Source organism: Mus pahari, chromosome 2 (assembly GCF_900095145.1).
Source record: "Mus pahari chromosome 2, PAHARI_EIJ_v1.1, whole genome shotgun sequence".
Taxonomy (NCBI): domain Eukaryota; kingdom Metazoa; phylum Chordata; class Mammalia; order Rodentia; family Muridae; genus Mus; species Mus pahari.
In genome coordinates this window covers 156,281,609-156,294,913 of record NC_034591.1, presented here as the reverse complement: position 1 = coordinate 156,294,913, position 13,305 = coordinate 156,281,609, and the positions used below count along the sequence as shown (strand labels likewise).

Genomic DNA, 13,305 nt, shown 5'->3' with positions numbered 1-13,305 from the left:
AAAAGAAAAGAAAAGAAAAGAAAAGAAAAGAAAAGAAAAGAAAAGAAGAGAAAAGAAAAGAAAAGAAAGTAATTTCCTCGTGTAGCTTCATTTGTCAGGAAGGAAAATCGATCTGTAAACTACACCCAACCCCTCTACCTTGAGTTTTCCACAGCATGGCCGCGCTTCCTCTGTGGACGGATATCCCACTTTAAAGGCTGGCCCTCCGGCAGGTTGTGCTGAATTTCTGTGGAACAAATGGGCATTTTCTTTGGATGAGGTGTCCATCATGAGAATGTTTCTTATCCCAGCCTGTCAAAGTTGATTTTAAAAGGAAACAGCAATTTATTTCCGATCAGCGTGATTTGGAGACATTTCCGTTTCACAGAGGACTCTAGTTCTATAGGTATAATTTAAAGCATCATTCTCTCTTCTTACTACAGTAAGTTGGCAACATTTTTCAATTAAAATCAGACAGGATATTTGATTAAGGAATCCTGCCATTGAGACCCTACAGCCAGCATTCTTTCTCAATCTTTTCACTTTGGGCCTCATTATAGCAGAGAATAAATTTCCATGTTGCCTTTGGAATAAATAACGAGGCAGAATTTTGCTGACTTTGTGGTCTTGCCAGATTAAACTGGGCGCAAGCAGGAAGGGGAAGAGAAATCCAACCTCTTGAATATTGATTCATTAGAATTAAGGCTTCCAAGACATGAATAGCAGAGGTTGACACCATCACAGATTCCCAAAGCACCTTAGCATTCCTCTGGCACCCAAATAAAGCTTAAAATGAAGCAAAAAGGAAGAAGTCCACTTTGTGTACCGTTTGGCTAATGGGGAAGGAATGTGGACGATAAACTTCCGGTGCCTAGATTGAGTTCAGATGAAAGGACAGGCTGTAGTTTGCCTTAGAGGAAGGAAAACTTTTCGCATGCTTAATTCCCACCCTCCTCTCTCTCTTCCTCCTGACCGAACTCTTAACAGTTTTGCACAATCTGACCCTATTTCTCCCTATTCACATTAATATTTACACATCCTGTGCTACAGGTTGTTGGGCATTTACACAAACCAGAGTTTGTCTAATAATTTAATGCAGGCCACAGGACTCAAAAATTAAAACAGCTGTCCAACCCATTGGTTACAAGATTCCCCACTTGTACACTAAAAGGGATATCTTCCAATACTCATTACACTGACTAGAGAAATAATAATTGGAGTAAATTTTCAAGCATGTGGTAGAATTTATAATTGTTCTGCTCATGTATATGATGTCTTTATTCCTTATTTTATGGGAAATGAGTGAGGCCTAAAAGGGAGGGAAAGGAGGTTTTTTAAAAATACTATAAGAATATCTGATCTTATCAACATAAGTTTTTAAAAATGAGCAAATAAAAGGGAGTGAAAGAACAAAAATTATCAAAGCAATTAAATTAAAGTAGTTAACATACTCCCAATCAAAAGATGAGAAATATGGATAAAACATAAAATTGTATCTGTCTTGTTGATTTTCTCAAAGAACCAGCTCTTGGTTTTGTCGATTCCTTGTATTGTTCTCTTTGTTTCTAATTGGTTAGCCCTGAGTTTGACTATTTCCTGCCACCTATTCCTCTTTCTTTTTTTTCTAGAACTTTCAGGTGTGCTGTTAAGTTGCCAGTCTGAGATCTCTCTAGTATCTTTATGAAGGCACTCCAGGCTATCAATTTTCCTCTTAACACTGCTTTCTTTGTGTCTCATAAATTTGAGTATGTTGTGCCTTCATTTTCATTGATCTATAAAGCCTTTACTTTTTTTTAATTGCATCCCTGACCAAGTTATCATTGAGTGGAGAGTTGTTCATTTTCCATGAGTATGTGGACTTTCTTTTGTTTCTGTTGTTGGTGAAGTCTAGTTGTAGTTGGTGGTGATCTGGTAGAATGCAAGGGATTATTTCAATATTCTTGTATCTCTTGAGGCTGCTTTTGTTTCTCATTATATGGTCAGTTTTGGAGAAGGTTCCGCGAGAAGATATATTCTTTGGGGGGTGAAATGTTCTGTAGATACCTGTTAAGTCCATTTAGTTCATAACTCCTGTTAGTTTCATTATGTCTCTGGTTTCTTGTTTCAGTGACCTATCCATTGGTGAGATCGGGGTGTTACATGTGGGGTCCAATGTGTGTTTTGAGGTTCAGTAAAGTTACTTTTACAAATGTTGGTACCCTTGCATTTGGGACATGGATGTTCAGAATTGTAGAGGGAAGGAGGAGGGAACAGTGATCAGGATCAGGTATGGCAAGAGACAGGAGAGAAGCCTAGAGGACCAGGAGAGAAGCCTAGAGGGCCAAGGGCTGTATGGAAATATGTAGCGGCTGGGGTTGCGGGTTAGGGTGAATCTCTATGAAGTCCCAGAGACCTAGGCTGGGGGAGCCTCCCAGGACTCAATGTGAGTGGCCTTGACTGAAATGCCCAACAGTGGGTAAATGGAACCCGAAAAGACCACCTCTAATAGTTAGATAGGGCTCCCAGTGGAGGGATGGGGACACCAACCCACCTACACAACTTTTAACCCAAAATTGTTTCTGTCTAAAAGAAATGCAGGGACAAAAATGGAGCAGAGACCGAAGAAATGGCAGACCAGTGACTGGCCCAATTTAGGATCCATCTCATGGGTGGGCACCACGCCTTGACACTATTACTGATGCTTTGTTGTGCTTGCAGACAGGAGCAAGACTGTCCTCTGAGAGGCTCTGCCAACAGCTGACAGACAGATGCAGATACTCACACCCAGGCATTGGCCTGAGGTCAGGGACCCCAATGTACAAGTTAGGGGAAGGATTGGAGGAACTGAAGGGGCTGGGAATCCCACAGGAAAGCCAATAGTGTCAACTAACCTGGACCTCTGGGAGCTCCCAGAGATTGAGCCACCAGCCAAAGTGTGTACACAGGCTGGTCCGAGGCCAGCCAGCACTTACATAGCAGAGGATTGCCTTGTCTAGCCCCAGTGGGAGAGGATGCACCTAATCCTGTAGGTATTTGATGCCTAGAGATCCTGGGGGGGCACCCTCTCAGAGGTGAAGGGGAGAGGGTATGGGGGAAAAACTTTGCAAGGGGGGATTCAGAGGGGGCAACATTTGGGATGTAACAAAATAAAATAATTAATTAACAAAAAATGAAGAGAGCATTTACAAGAAAAAATAAAATGTAATACAAAAAAAGAACAACAGAAAAATAAATAAAGACACTTAGTAATACCAAAATCATGTATAAAATATACAGATAAGTGTAAAATGTTGACAAAATGAAGAACTTTTAAGTAAATAGTATATGTATTGACATAGTCCAGAAGAGAAAAATAGACAATGAGGAGGAGAGCAATACACTTTCAAACCATACACCAAAGCAAAGGCACTAAGGACAAATGAAATGGTAAGCCTGCTTTATCATGGAATCCCTTTTAAGGAAAGCAAGCTGAGAATGAAATGGATTCACTGTCGCTGTTTCTTGATACACACTAAAGAGACCTTCGTTTTAAAATCTCCTGAGGACAGCACAAAGAGGAAACTTCAGAACAAACCTATAGATTATAAACTACTACCCAATACTATCAAATTCAAATCAACATCTCAATGCTTCAAATTTAAATTACTCTTAAAAAGTAGCTATTGATTAATATTGCTAATTGATATCATTCAACATCTATTTCTAATTGAAAGGAATTATGAACAGTAACAATAATAGAACAACAGTAACAGAAACAAAATCAGAACTCTAAGAAAAACTGTTACCGGTTGGTGATACAAACTTTATACATACACAAAATTACTAAGACTGGTTTTCCAAAGTAATGCTTTGCAAGAACAATGAAAATGCTATTTGAGAAACACAGGTTCCTGCAGTGTCAGTAGCTCCTTCCAACAAGTCTACCAGAAGCAGAACATCTAGGAGGAGATGTCATTGCTTAGGATGAAAAATAGCCAAATAGCCAAATGATCTAAGTGGCCAGCAAATTATGGTGATGCATCACAATGAAATCGTAGAAGCCATTGAAAGGTAAGGTGAAGAAGGAAATATAGTTATAGAAATCGAACACAGAAGAGTTGATTTTTACAACAGTGCAAGGAACAGGATTTATAAGAAATGAACTTACATGCAGAGAATCAAAGTTTCACCAACCCTAAAAATATCACTACATAAAAGTATATAGACCAGAAAGATTTTTTAAAACAACAACAATAACTTTAAAATATGATCCTTGCCGGGCAGTGGAGGCACATGCCTTTAATCCCAGCACTCGGGAGGCAGAGGCAGGTGGATCTCTGAGTTTGAGGCCAACCTGGTCTACAGAGTGAGTTCCAGGACAGCCAGGGCTACACAGAGAAACCCTGCCTCGAAAAAGACAAAACAAAACAAAACAAAACAAAACCATGATCCTTTACAAAAATGATATAATTAAAATTGACGTTTTAAGGGGTTATTGATATACTAGTTCCTATTAGACATGATTTTAAAGCTCTTAACTAGAATATACAAATAAATGTTCAATAATGTCAATCATAACTCTAACTAAAATCTTTCTTTAAAAGAGCAAATGGCTTGACTATAAGATGTGTGTGCCATACAGTAGCAATGCTAAAAACAATAATTTAAAATTTTGAGATGTTTCAGTATGCGATTTTCTTATATTTGGCGGTATTACATAATCATTCTACTGGGAACAATGCTCAGATACCCTGGTCTGGGTTGATGTTGTGACTTGGCAAAGTAACATTTAAAAAGCTGACACTGCATAGTTTTGCAGAAACTGAACTGCATCTTCATGCCTAATATGCACATCAGCATGCCTGCAATATGCTCCAAGGAGGCTCCAGCTTGTGGGTACTGTGAGCTTCTCATTGCCTTGAAAGGATAGGGAGAAATGTTCAATGACATGAATGGGAAGACATCCATGGTTAAAGCCAGAGCCCACTTCTCTTCATCTGCATTTCTAGAGTAGGACTAGAACAGAGCTTAGATACATCCTTTATCTCTTGGTTCACTTGAGTCTATTTTTCCCAAAAATTAAAAATAAGTAATAAAAAGACAGATGACAAAGTTTTCATTCAGTATCCTAGGTTAAGGTCTAACAGATTCCAGATTGTAAAAAGAACAAGCCAAACTTCTATTTTTTTTTTTTTTTTTTATTAAAAAGCTGAATTCTCTGTTTACACCGATTGGTTTCAGAATCTAGTCTGTAAAGGAGCACAGGTAGCTGAGATAGGTTAAGTTGAGTCACACAGATGCACACAGGCCCTGTGCTCTGAACCAGCAAGGAAGATGCAACCAATCTGCATGGGCTGTCATAAAGATGCCTCGCGAGGTACCCTTGACCAGTCTCCCTTCTTGCACATCTCTGCACCCGCCAGGTGTTCTTCTCTTCCAGAGGTCTTAAAAATAACCTGGGGTTTTTCATGAGGAGCAATGTGTCTTACACAGAATTCTCTCACCCATAACTACAAAGGATTTTAGTATCAAATTCACATATCATAAACACCACCTCTATTCAGTGTGATATGTGCATATACTGTAACCTTTAAAATAATCCCCAGAACTTCAACCTCATCATCTCGACTTATAAAATCATTTAGTTCACAGAAATTAAGCAATCTGACAGAAACTACCCAACTAATAAGTAGCAAAGCCTAAAACTGAAAGCAGATCTGAGTTTTCCTGTCTTCTTTAATCAGAATCCTCTCCTATTTCACCCAGCAAACAAGGGAAGCCATTGGCTTTTACTGAAGTGGCATAGAGAAGCTAAAGCCTTGCAGAAATTAGTGTCAAATTATCAACATCTGTCCTGGGAGAACAAGGCATATTGTGCACACAATTAAAAGCCGGTGATTGGATAGATTAGATGGATGGATGGATAGATAGATAGATAGATAGATAGATAGATAGATAGATAGATAGATAGATAGATAGATAGATAGGTAGATAGGTAGATAGGTAGATATATAGGTTGGTAGATAGGTAGGGAGATAGATAGATAGATAGATAGATAGATAGATAGATAGATAGATAGATAGATAGATAGACAGATAGATAAACAAGAAGAGCCAAATCCTACCTGCAGGTAGAAGTCAAAGCTGTCCAGTTCCTTCCAGAAGGTTCGCAAGGGGCTGGATCACAGCGCACAGCCTGAAACAGGAAACTGAGGCAGCACCCCACAGAAGTTGTGAATAGTTCTGGCAAGTCAAGAGAGCTGATGGGCACAGACAGGGCAGATTAGAGGAAAGAAAAGACCAAGGGTCTGATCTCACCCCTAAGCAGTCTTTCTCTTTCGCCTTTCCAGTTGGCCTCTTTTTTTTCTGGCAGTCTGCAGGGAATTGGGCACCCTGGCAAGGGCACTGCTCTGCATCTCAGCTCCCAGGGCACAGAAAGAGCTGGAGCCTTTGAGCCATTTCTTTGCAATTTGCAGCAAGTTTAAGGCCACACGTGATAAAGCTTTGTTTATAGAGGAACAAGGAAAAAAAAAAAAAAAACGAAAGAAAAGACCATTTGTGATTTTTACTTGCTGATCCCAGAAAACACAACTCCACAGGGGGCCGGGGGTGAGGAAACAGAAGCTAGGGCAGGGAAGGAAGTTTGTAACAAAGACCCCCTCCCCTTCTTCCAATCAGTCTTCCAGCCAGCCAGTCCTAAGGGACATCAAGGGGCCAGGTTTGTTGTGTTGTATTTATTTGTTTGCTATTATTAAAAAAAAAAAAAAAAAAAAATCTTGGGCCAGTTCCCTGCTTTGTTTCCCTCACCATTGGGCTTCTAGAATCTGCAGGAATACTTTCAGGTCAGGATCAAAGCTCTGCAGGATCCTTCCAGGGGGAGTTCACTTTCAAAGCAAAAAAATCAATAGCCCCATCCACACACCCTATGAGCCTTGAAATTTGACAAAATAGCAATTGGATTTTTGGCATTCAGTTACTTACACTACCTAAGCCTAAGGAAGGAGAAAGCTTTGCTCTGAGAAACAATTCAAACCAAACCTTTCCCCAAGAGAATGATTTTAGAGGATTTGAGAAACACTAATTTGTTTTTTGTTTTTTGTTTTTTTTTTAATTTTTTTCTTTCCATTTTGATTCCACCACTAAGTAAATTTGTCACCAGGATTCTCCAAGGTTCAACTTAGTCTTCCAGGACTGTGACTCTGAGCAGGGCACCTAATCTCAAAATGTTCTGCTATTGAGCTATGTATTTGTTATTCAGAATAAGATTTCCAGGGGTAGTCCAAGGATTAAACGATGTCATATCTACTCTGAACAAAACTCCCAAATCCTTCGTCACAGATGCAACTGCAGTTGCCACGGCAGTTCCGATGACTAACCAGTTGTTCTAGATTTTACTTTTGCTTTTGTGTATATGTGTTTCTATGGGTTTATTTAATCCACGTACATATCTAACTGCCTAGTCCAGAAATGGTGTTGGATCCCCCGAAACTGGAGTCCTATGTGGTGTGAGCTGCTCTTTGGATACTGTACTACAACCTTCTACAGAAGCAGCTCTTAACCACTGGGCCATCTCCATAGCCAACATTTTTATGAGTACATTTTACTGCAAAAGATAAAAGAAGGAAAGAAACGTGGACTTGTCTTAAACCTTACAATGAAGCAATCAATGGACTAGGTGTAGTGCTTCACTTAACCCCACCACTGACGAGGAAACAACAGATCTATCCCTGTGAGTTCAAAGGCAGCCCAAGGCTGTCTTAACAAAGCAAAACAAAAGGGAAGCACTTGTTTGTAGACTCTTGTAAGACCAGGAACTTTATTTCAGCAATCAAGCTGGGACTGCCTTGCCATCAGAAGCAGGGATCATATATCTTTGTGTTAAATATTTCAATATGTCCACAAGTAGCCATTGGCTATGAAAGGGGGAGTGGTGCATAGCAACCAAAATGACAAAGGACTTGTTTATCTTTACCAAACCAAACCAAACAAAACATAGTTCTCCCATTTGAGTGTACTTTGAACTATTTCAGTGTTTTCCAAATCATACTCTAACACAACTCCTTTCCTTACACAATCCACAGTCAACATGAGTACATGTAGTTAACATTTATACATTCCTTACAGCCTCTGGAACACAGCCTTGTATGGATTGTACACTACACTGCTGTCATTCTCACCTTCAAATTCTAAATCTCCATTCCTTAAACTGTGCACTTAACCCCTAAATGGGGTTGCCTACCTAAATAAGGGGGTTACAAAAATGTATCAAGAGTACAAAGTTTCTAGATGTGTAACAGAGTTAATTCATAATCAAATGGGTACCAAATCTGAGGTGTTTCTGGTAGAATTCAGCTGTGTTGTATTGTGAGACTCCACCGAAGGCTGGGTTCTGAACACATCACACATCCATTTGGCCTTGAACATGGCTGTGTGGCTCACAGTGCCCACAAACAGTATCTGAAACTCAGGCTCAGATTCCAGGCAATTTCATGGTATTCCTTTGCAGGGTCTTAACTGCAGAGCTAAATTTTCTGCTTTTATTATTTATTTATTTATTTATTTTTGATTTAATAAAGTTTTATCTTCCCAAATGCTCAGCTGATTGAACCTATTCATGCATCCTCACCAGCAGTCGGTGTCTCCATCCTTTATGTTTCTGGTGTAAATTACTTGGGCTCTGTGCTTTGAAACCAGCTTGGTAAGTCCTTTACCAAGTAGCTCCTGAAGGGCTGTCTGCCCTAGCCAAGGAACAGCCAATCTTCAGTAGCCCCGAGACCACAGCAGGAGAAATGAGCTTACATTTGGGAACATCCTTACAGTGTTTGTTGGATGTAGGATTGTCAAACAGGACAAGATTGTTGAGGTTGCTCCTAACTTTGCCTTTGGACCACTTCCTTTCAGCCTTGCCACTAGACTTATATACTGTGTCTTTGTCTTCTTTGGCCAACTTTCTGGCATCTTTCTTCTTCTTGTCCTTGGGCTCAGAGAGTGACAAGGACTGTAGCCTCACTAAGATGTCAGAATTGGGGAAAATTTTCTACTCTTATAGAAGCAAAGTTGTTTAATTGTAAAAAAAAAAAAAAAAAAAAGACTTCTAATGCTTTCCTGATGCCACTCTTTGACCCACATCAAATTAGCATATACTTCTATTATATTATATTAAAATATTTGATTCAAAAACTTATGTTTGAGTGGCTAACTTGAATTTTATTTTTAAAAATTCTTCAGTTAATTTTAGTTTGAGATTAGGTCAGAATTTCCAATGATTTCTGAAATGGCCCCAAGCATTATTTCTGCCATTTTGTATCATATCAACTCTGGAAGTTATTCAATATGCTTTCTACCCAGCAGTATCAAATATTTAGCCAAAACTTAATTTTTATGTAAAACAAGTATCTCATTAGTATGCAAGATTGCTTTAATCTTTATGTTTGGTAAAACTGTATTTATATCAAAGGATTACTTTGAAATAAATTTCTTTATGACTTAATAATTAAATTTATTTGATACATCTGTGTCATGTAAAATGTCTTAGGAAAACAAGTATAAAGTAGATAAGTTTAAGACACTTTGCCTTAGGTAGATCAGAGGTCAACAGAGAGTCATAGCATCTCCCCCCCTCCCCGTTTCTTTCTCTGTGTGTATGTGTGTATGTATGTCTTAATGTTACTATTGCTTTGATGAAACATGATGACCAAGACAACTTTGGGAACAAAGGTTTATTTGGCTTATATTTCCATATCACTGTTAATTTTCAAAGGAGGTCAGGACAGGACAAGAACCTGGAAGCAAGGGCTGATGCAGAGGCCATGGACAGTGTTGCTTCCTACCTTGCTCCCCCAAACTTGCTTAGCCTGCTTTCTTATAGAGCCCAGAACCACCAGCCCGGGGATGACACCACCTACGATGGGCTGGGCTTTCCAACATCAATTGCAAGTTAAGAACATGCCCTACAGCTGGATCTTATGGACGAATTTTCTTAATGAAGGTATCTCCTTTTCATATGACTCTGGCCTGTGTCGAGTTGACATAAAACGATCCAGAACAGGGTTTTCAAGGAGAGGGTAGGGCTAAGCTTATATCTCAGAACAGTAGAGGAGGAGCCTTCCTTGTCTTTTCTACTTCCTAGGGTCAGCTAGGATCTTTGGCTTTTTGTGGTCAATTGGAGTCTTGGAGGTAATCTCTGCCTCTGTTATTAACATGGGAATTTCAGAATGTCTTTGAAAGCAGAGGAGCCTTCTTGACTGTGTATTTTCTTAGGGACATAGGATCCTAGAAACTTTATGGCTACCAAAACCACTGGAAGTCAGTGGTTTTGAGTGTCTGTTTTGTGAATCTGAAAAATGGAATTCATAGATCACAGAAGCTGGGTTTTAGAGCTGTATCTTATTAGAGGTATCTTAAGAGAGAGAATGAAGGCAGAGCTCCTATATAGCTGAAGAGGTCCCTAGAATGAATGAAGCTGAGACAATGGGTGTTCCAAGTAAATTGCCTTGGAGTTAATAAGGCTTTAGTGGGTGTAGGAAGACGAGGTAGAGATGAATTGGTCCTGGTTGGTCCAGTTTCCATTTTAGGTGTGGAGGCAACTCCTAGTTTCAGGACAACTCTCAGTATGGACTCCAGGAAGCATACCTTAAGAGAAGAGATATCGGGAAACACCTCACTCCTTTCTGGTACTTCCAGTCTCTGGCCCCAGCAGAACCAGAGGTGTTTTTGAGTTAGATGCTTCTAGTATTTTGACCTCTGGCATGAACAAGGCTGCAGACACACTCCAGGGCATTTCCAGCTTTTAGACAAGAAACTGGTCACACTTTGCGGTTCCTTTACTCTAAAATGCTTAGATTAGCTCTATCACCTGTTATCAGTATCACATGACCATGGTGTCTCCTAAAGTTCTTCCTTCTGTTCTTGAAACTCTACTGAGATCTTTAGAAATTTCCAACTTGAATTAACCTGCTAAATCTCTCTTCCCAAGGGAGGGTGCACTCAGAGGTACGGAAGATTAGAATCACAGCACAGAGTTCCAAAGCAGTTGCAGTTTCTCCTGAAACACCCATTGTCTCATGCTCCTCTGTACCTCAGTAGATTCCTGTGCTTGGCGCCCACTGCTTCCTGGATGCTCTTACTCCCTGTCCCTCTTTCTGTTTGTTGTTCTTTCTTGGCAAATTTCACAGACTTGCATCCAACTTTCTGTTTATTCCACTTTTATACCCACACTCTTGAAAATGGAGAACCATTCATTAACATGCCCTCAGGGTTGATTTTGTAATTGTCATCACTAATTTAACTGGACAGCAGATAAATTGTTGGATGGAATACGCTTTAATGATCCAATCATCTCCCCTCTTTCTTAAATAACTTCTCTAATCTTCTCCCCTCGCCCCAAACTTGAGCTAGTGGCCTAATTGAGGGCATTCACTGATGAAATAGGGACAAAGAGGCAAAATAAATATCCCAGTCCTCCACTGTGGTATCTATCATCTACCCTTAAAGCCTTTAATAATGACTGTTTTCCACCTTCTTGATCTTGTAGAAGAACCAACCCTAAATTAAACCCCATTTTTAGTTTGGGTAGAAAGTTCTTAATTTTCTTTCCTCCATTGTTTTTCTAATGAAACCAAATGTTGTTTTGTTTCAGAATTATTTCCATCAATAACACCAAGGACATCTTCATTAATAAATGAGGTGATCAACTTTTGCATCTGAATTTAAATATCTAGTAATACAGTTGTAAATATAGTTGCATAGTTACCATTGGTCATATGCTTTTATTTGGCCCTTCTTCTTCACTTGGGTTACAGAGGGTCCATATCACTTGATTTTTTTTTTCTTCTACCTCAGCATCCCTGCACTTTTAATCTTTAGACTGGAATTCCCCACAATTCTGTCCTTAAATTATCTTCTTTGCTCCAGCTCTCTTTCCCTCTATATTAGTCACTTTTCTGCTGTTATGATAAACACCAGAACCAAAGACAAGTTATGGAAGAAAGAGTTTATTTTGGATTAATATTCTACAGGGATCTGGGTCCCTGGCAAAGAATCTGATTATAAGCTAGCAACTATGTGGTGTGATTTAGGGCTATCCATATTGATAGGAAGCAAAATTTTCTGTTCAAGGAATTTCTGAACCAAGTTTGGAGAAATTCCCTGATGGGGAGAATGATTTGAATAGAAATAGTTCCCATAGACTCATAGGCTTGGCCCATAGGGAGTGGCATTATTAGGTGGCTTGGAGGAAGTGTGTCATTATGGAGGCAAGTTTTGAGGTCCGATAACCTCAAGTCAGCCCTAATGTGGCAGTCTTTACCTGCTGCCTCTTGATCAAGATGTAGAAATCTCAGCTCTTTCTCCAGCACCACCATGCCTGCCTTCATGTTGCCATGTTTTCTACCATGGTGATAATAATTTAAACCTCTGGACTGTAAACCAATCCCAATTAAATACTTTCCTTTATAAGAGTTACCATGGCCACAGTAGCTCTTCACAGCAATAAATCCCAAACTAAACCAGGGACTTGTTTCTTTTCTGATCTCTTAATGCCAGTCTTCCCTAACAGGCATCATGTTACTGACTCCATATCTGGAGATAATATGTGGGCCTGGAAATGTCTTCCTAGAAACAAAATAGAAAGCTTCAAACACTAGCTTGAGTCAGAAGGAATTAGAACCCAACTTGGTAAACTTCTACTAATCAAATATACAAAGGCTTGAGTATGAATAACTGTAAGAGGTGAAATATTTAAATGATAGAACTAATACATTCATAATAACACCATATAAAGATTATGTTATCACCTTGTTGGGAAGTTAAGTCTATTTCAAAGAAGAGATACTTGGGGGGAAACTGCCCTTGCATGTCACTTTCTTATTCACTTCCTTTTCTCTTACTAAAACAGAGGTTAATTATTCTCCACATAGGTTTAAGAATAATAAAAAGAGGCAAGAAATTATAATTGTCAAGCCTCTAATTAATGAAAAATAGTCATCACTTATCTATGAGTAAAAAGCTAAGATCCAGAATGTAGTAAGGACTTATACTGGTATAGCAACGTCGTAGCAACACATTGTTTTTAAAGGCCTGTGACGGCACTAGCTCTGTGAAGCTGGCTAGGTTTTCAGTATCAGGCATGATTCCTCTCCTGTTGAGTGGACTTTAAATCTAACTGGACAGCTGTTGGTTACCACCAACACATGAGTCCCACTATTGCATATTTTTGGATATCTTTCCTTGATGGTCACGATTGTGGTTCACAGGTATGGCAGTTGGGAGGGACTATCATCAACTGTTTTCCTCCCTTGGCAGCTGGACAGTAGGGAGGAGGGTTTTGTGTTAGACCTAGCTGAACTCTGTGTCCTAAGTGTGTGACATC

The 13,305-nt window shown here is 39.4% G+C and overlaps 1 protein-coding gene and 1 pseudogene across 2 annotated transcripts in view; both read right to left on the bottom strand.

Moving 5' to 3' along the window:
* Window positions 1–6,451, bottom strand: part of Slco1c1 (solute carrier organic anion transporter family member 1C1) — a 44,226-nt gene extending 37,775 nt beyond the window's left edge. Inside the window, exons 1-2 of one of the 2 annotated variants that reach the window (XM_021190902.2) lie at window positions 6,062–6,451; window positions 139–291 (exon numbers count right to left, since the gene is read on the bottom strand). In XM_021190902.2, coding sequence (XP_021046561.1) covers window positions 139–270 — 132 coding nt within the window. In that variant the 5' untranslated portion in view covers window positions 271–291; window positions 6,062–6,451. The remainder of the gene's footprint in view (window positions 1–138; window positions 292–6,061) is intronic. The other variant, XM_029535692.1, reaches the window with a different exon arrangement.
* A 2,097-nt stretch (window positions 6,452–8,548) lies between these two features.
* LOC110316955 lies at window positions 8,549–13,064 on the bottom strand (annotated as a pseudogene).
* Window positions 13,065–13,305: the final 241 nt, after the last annotated feature.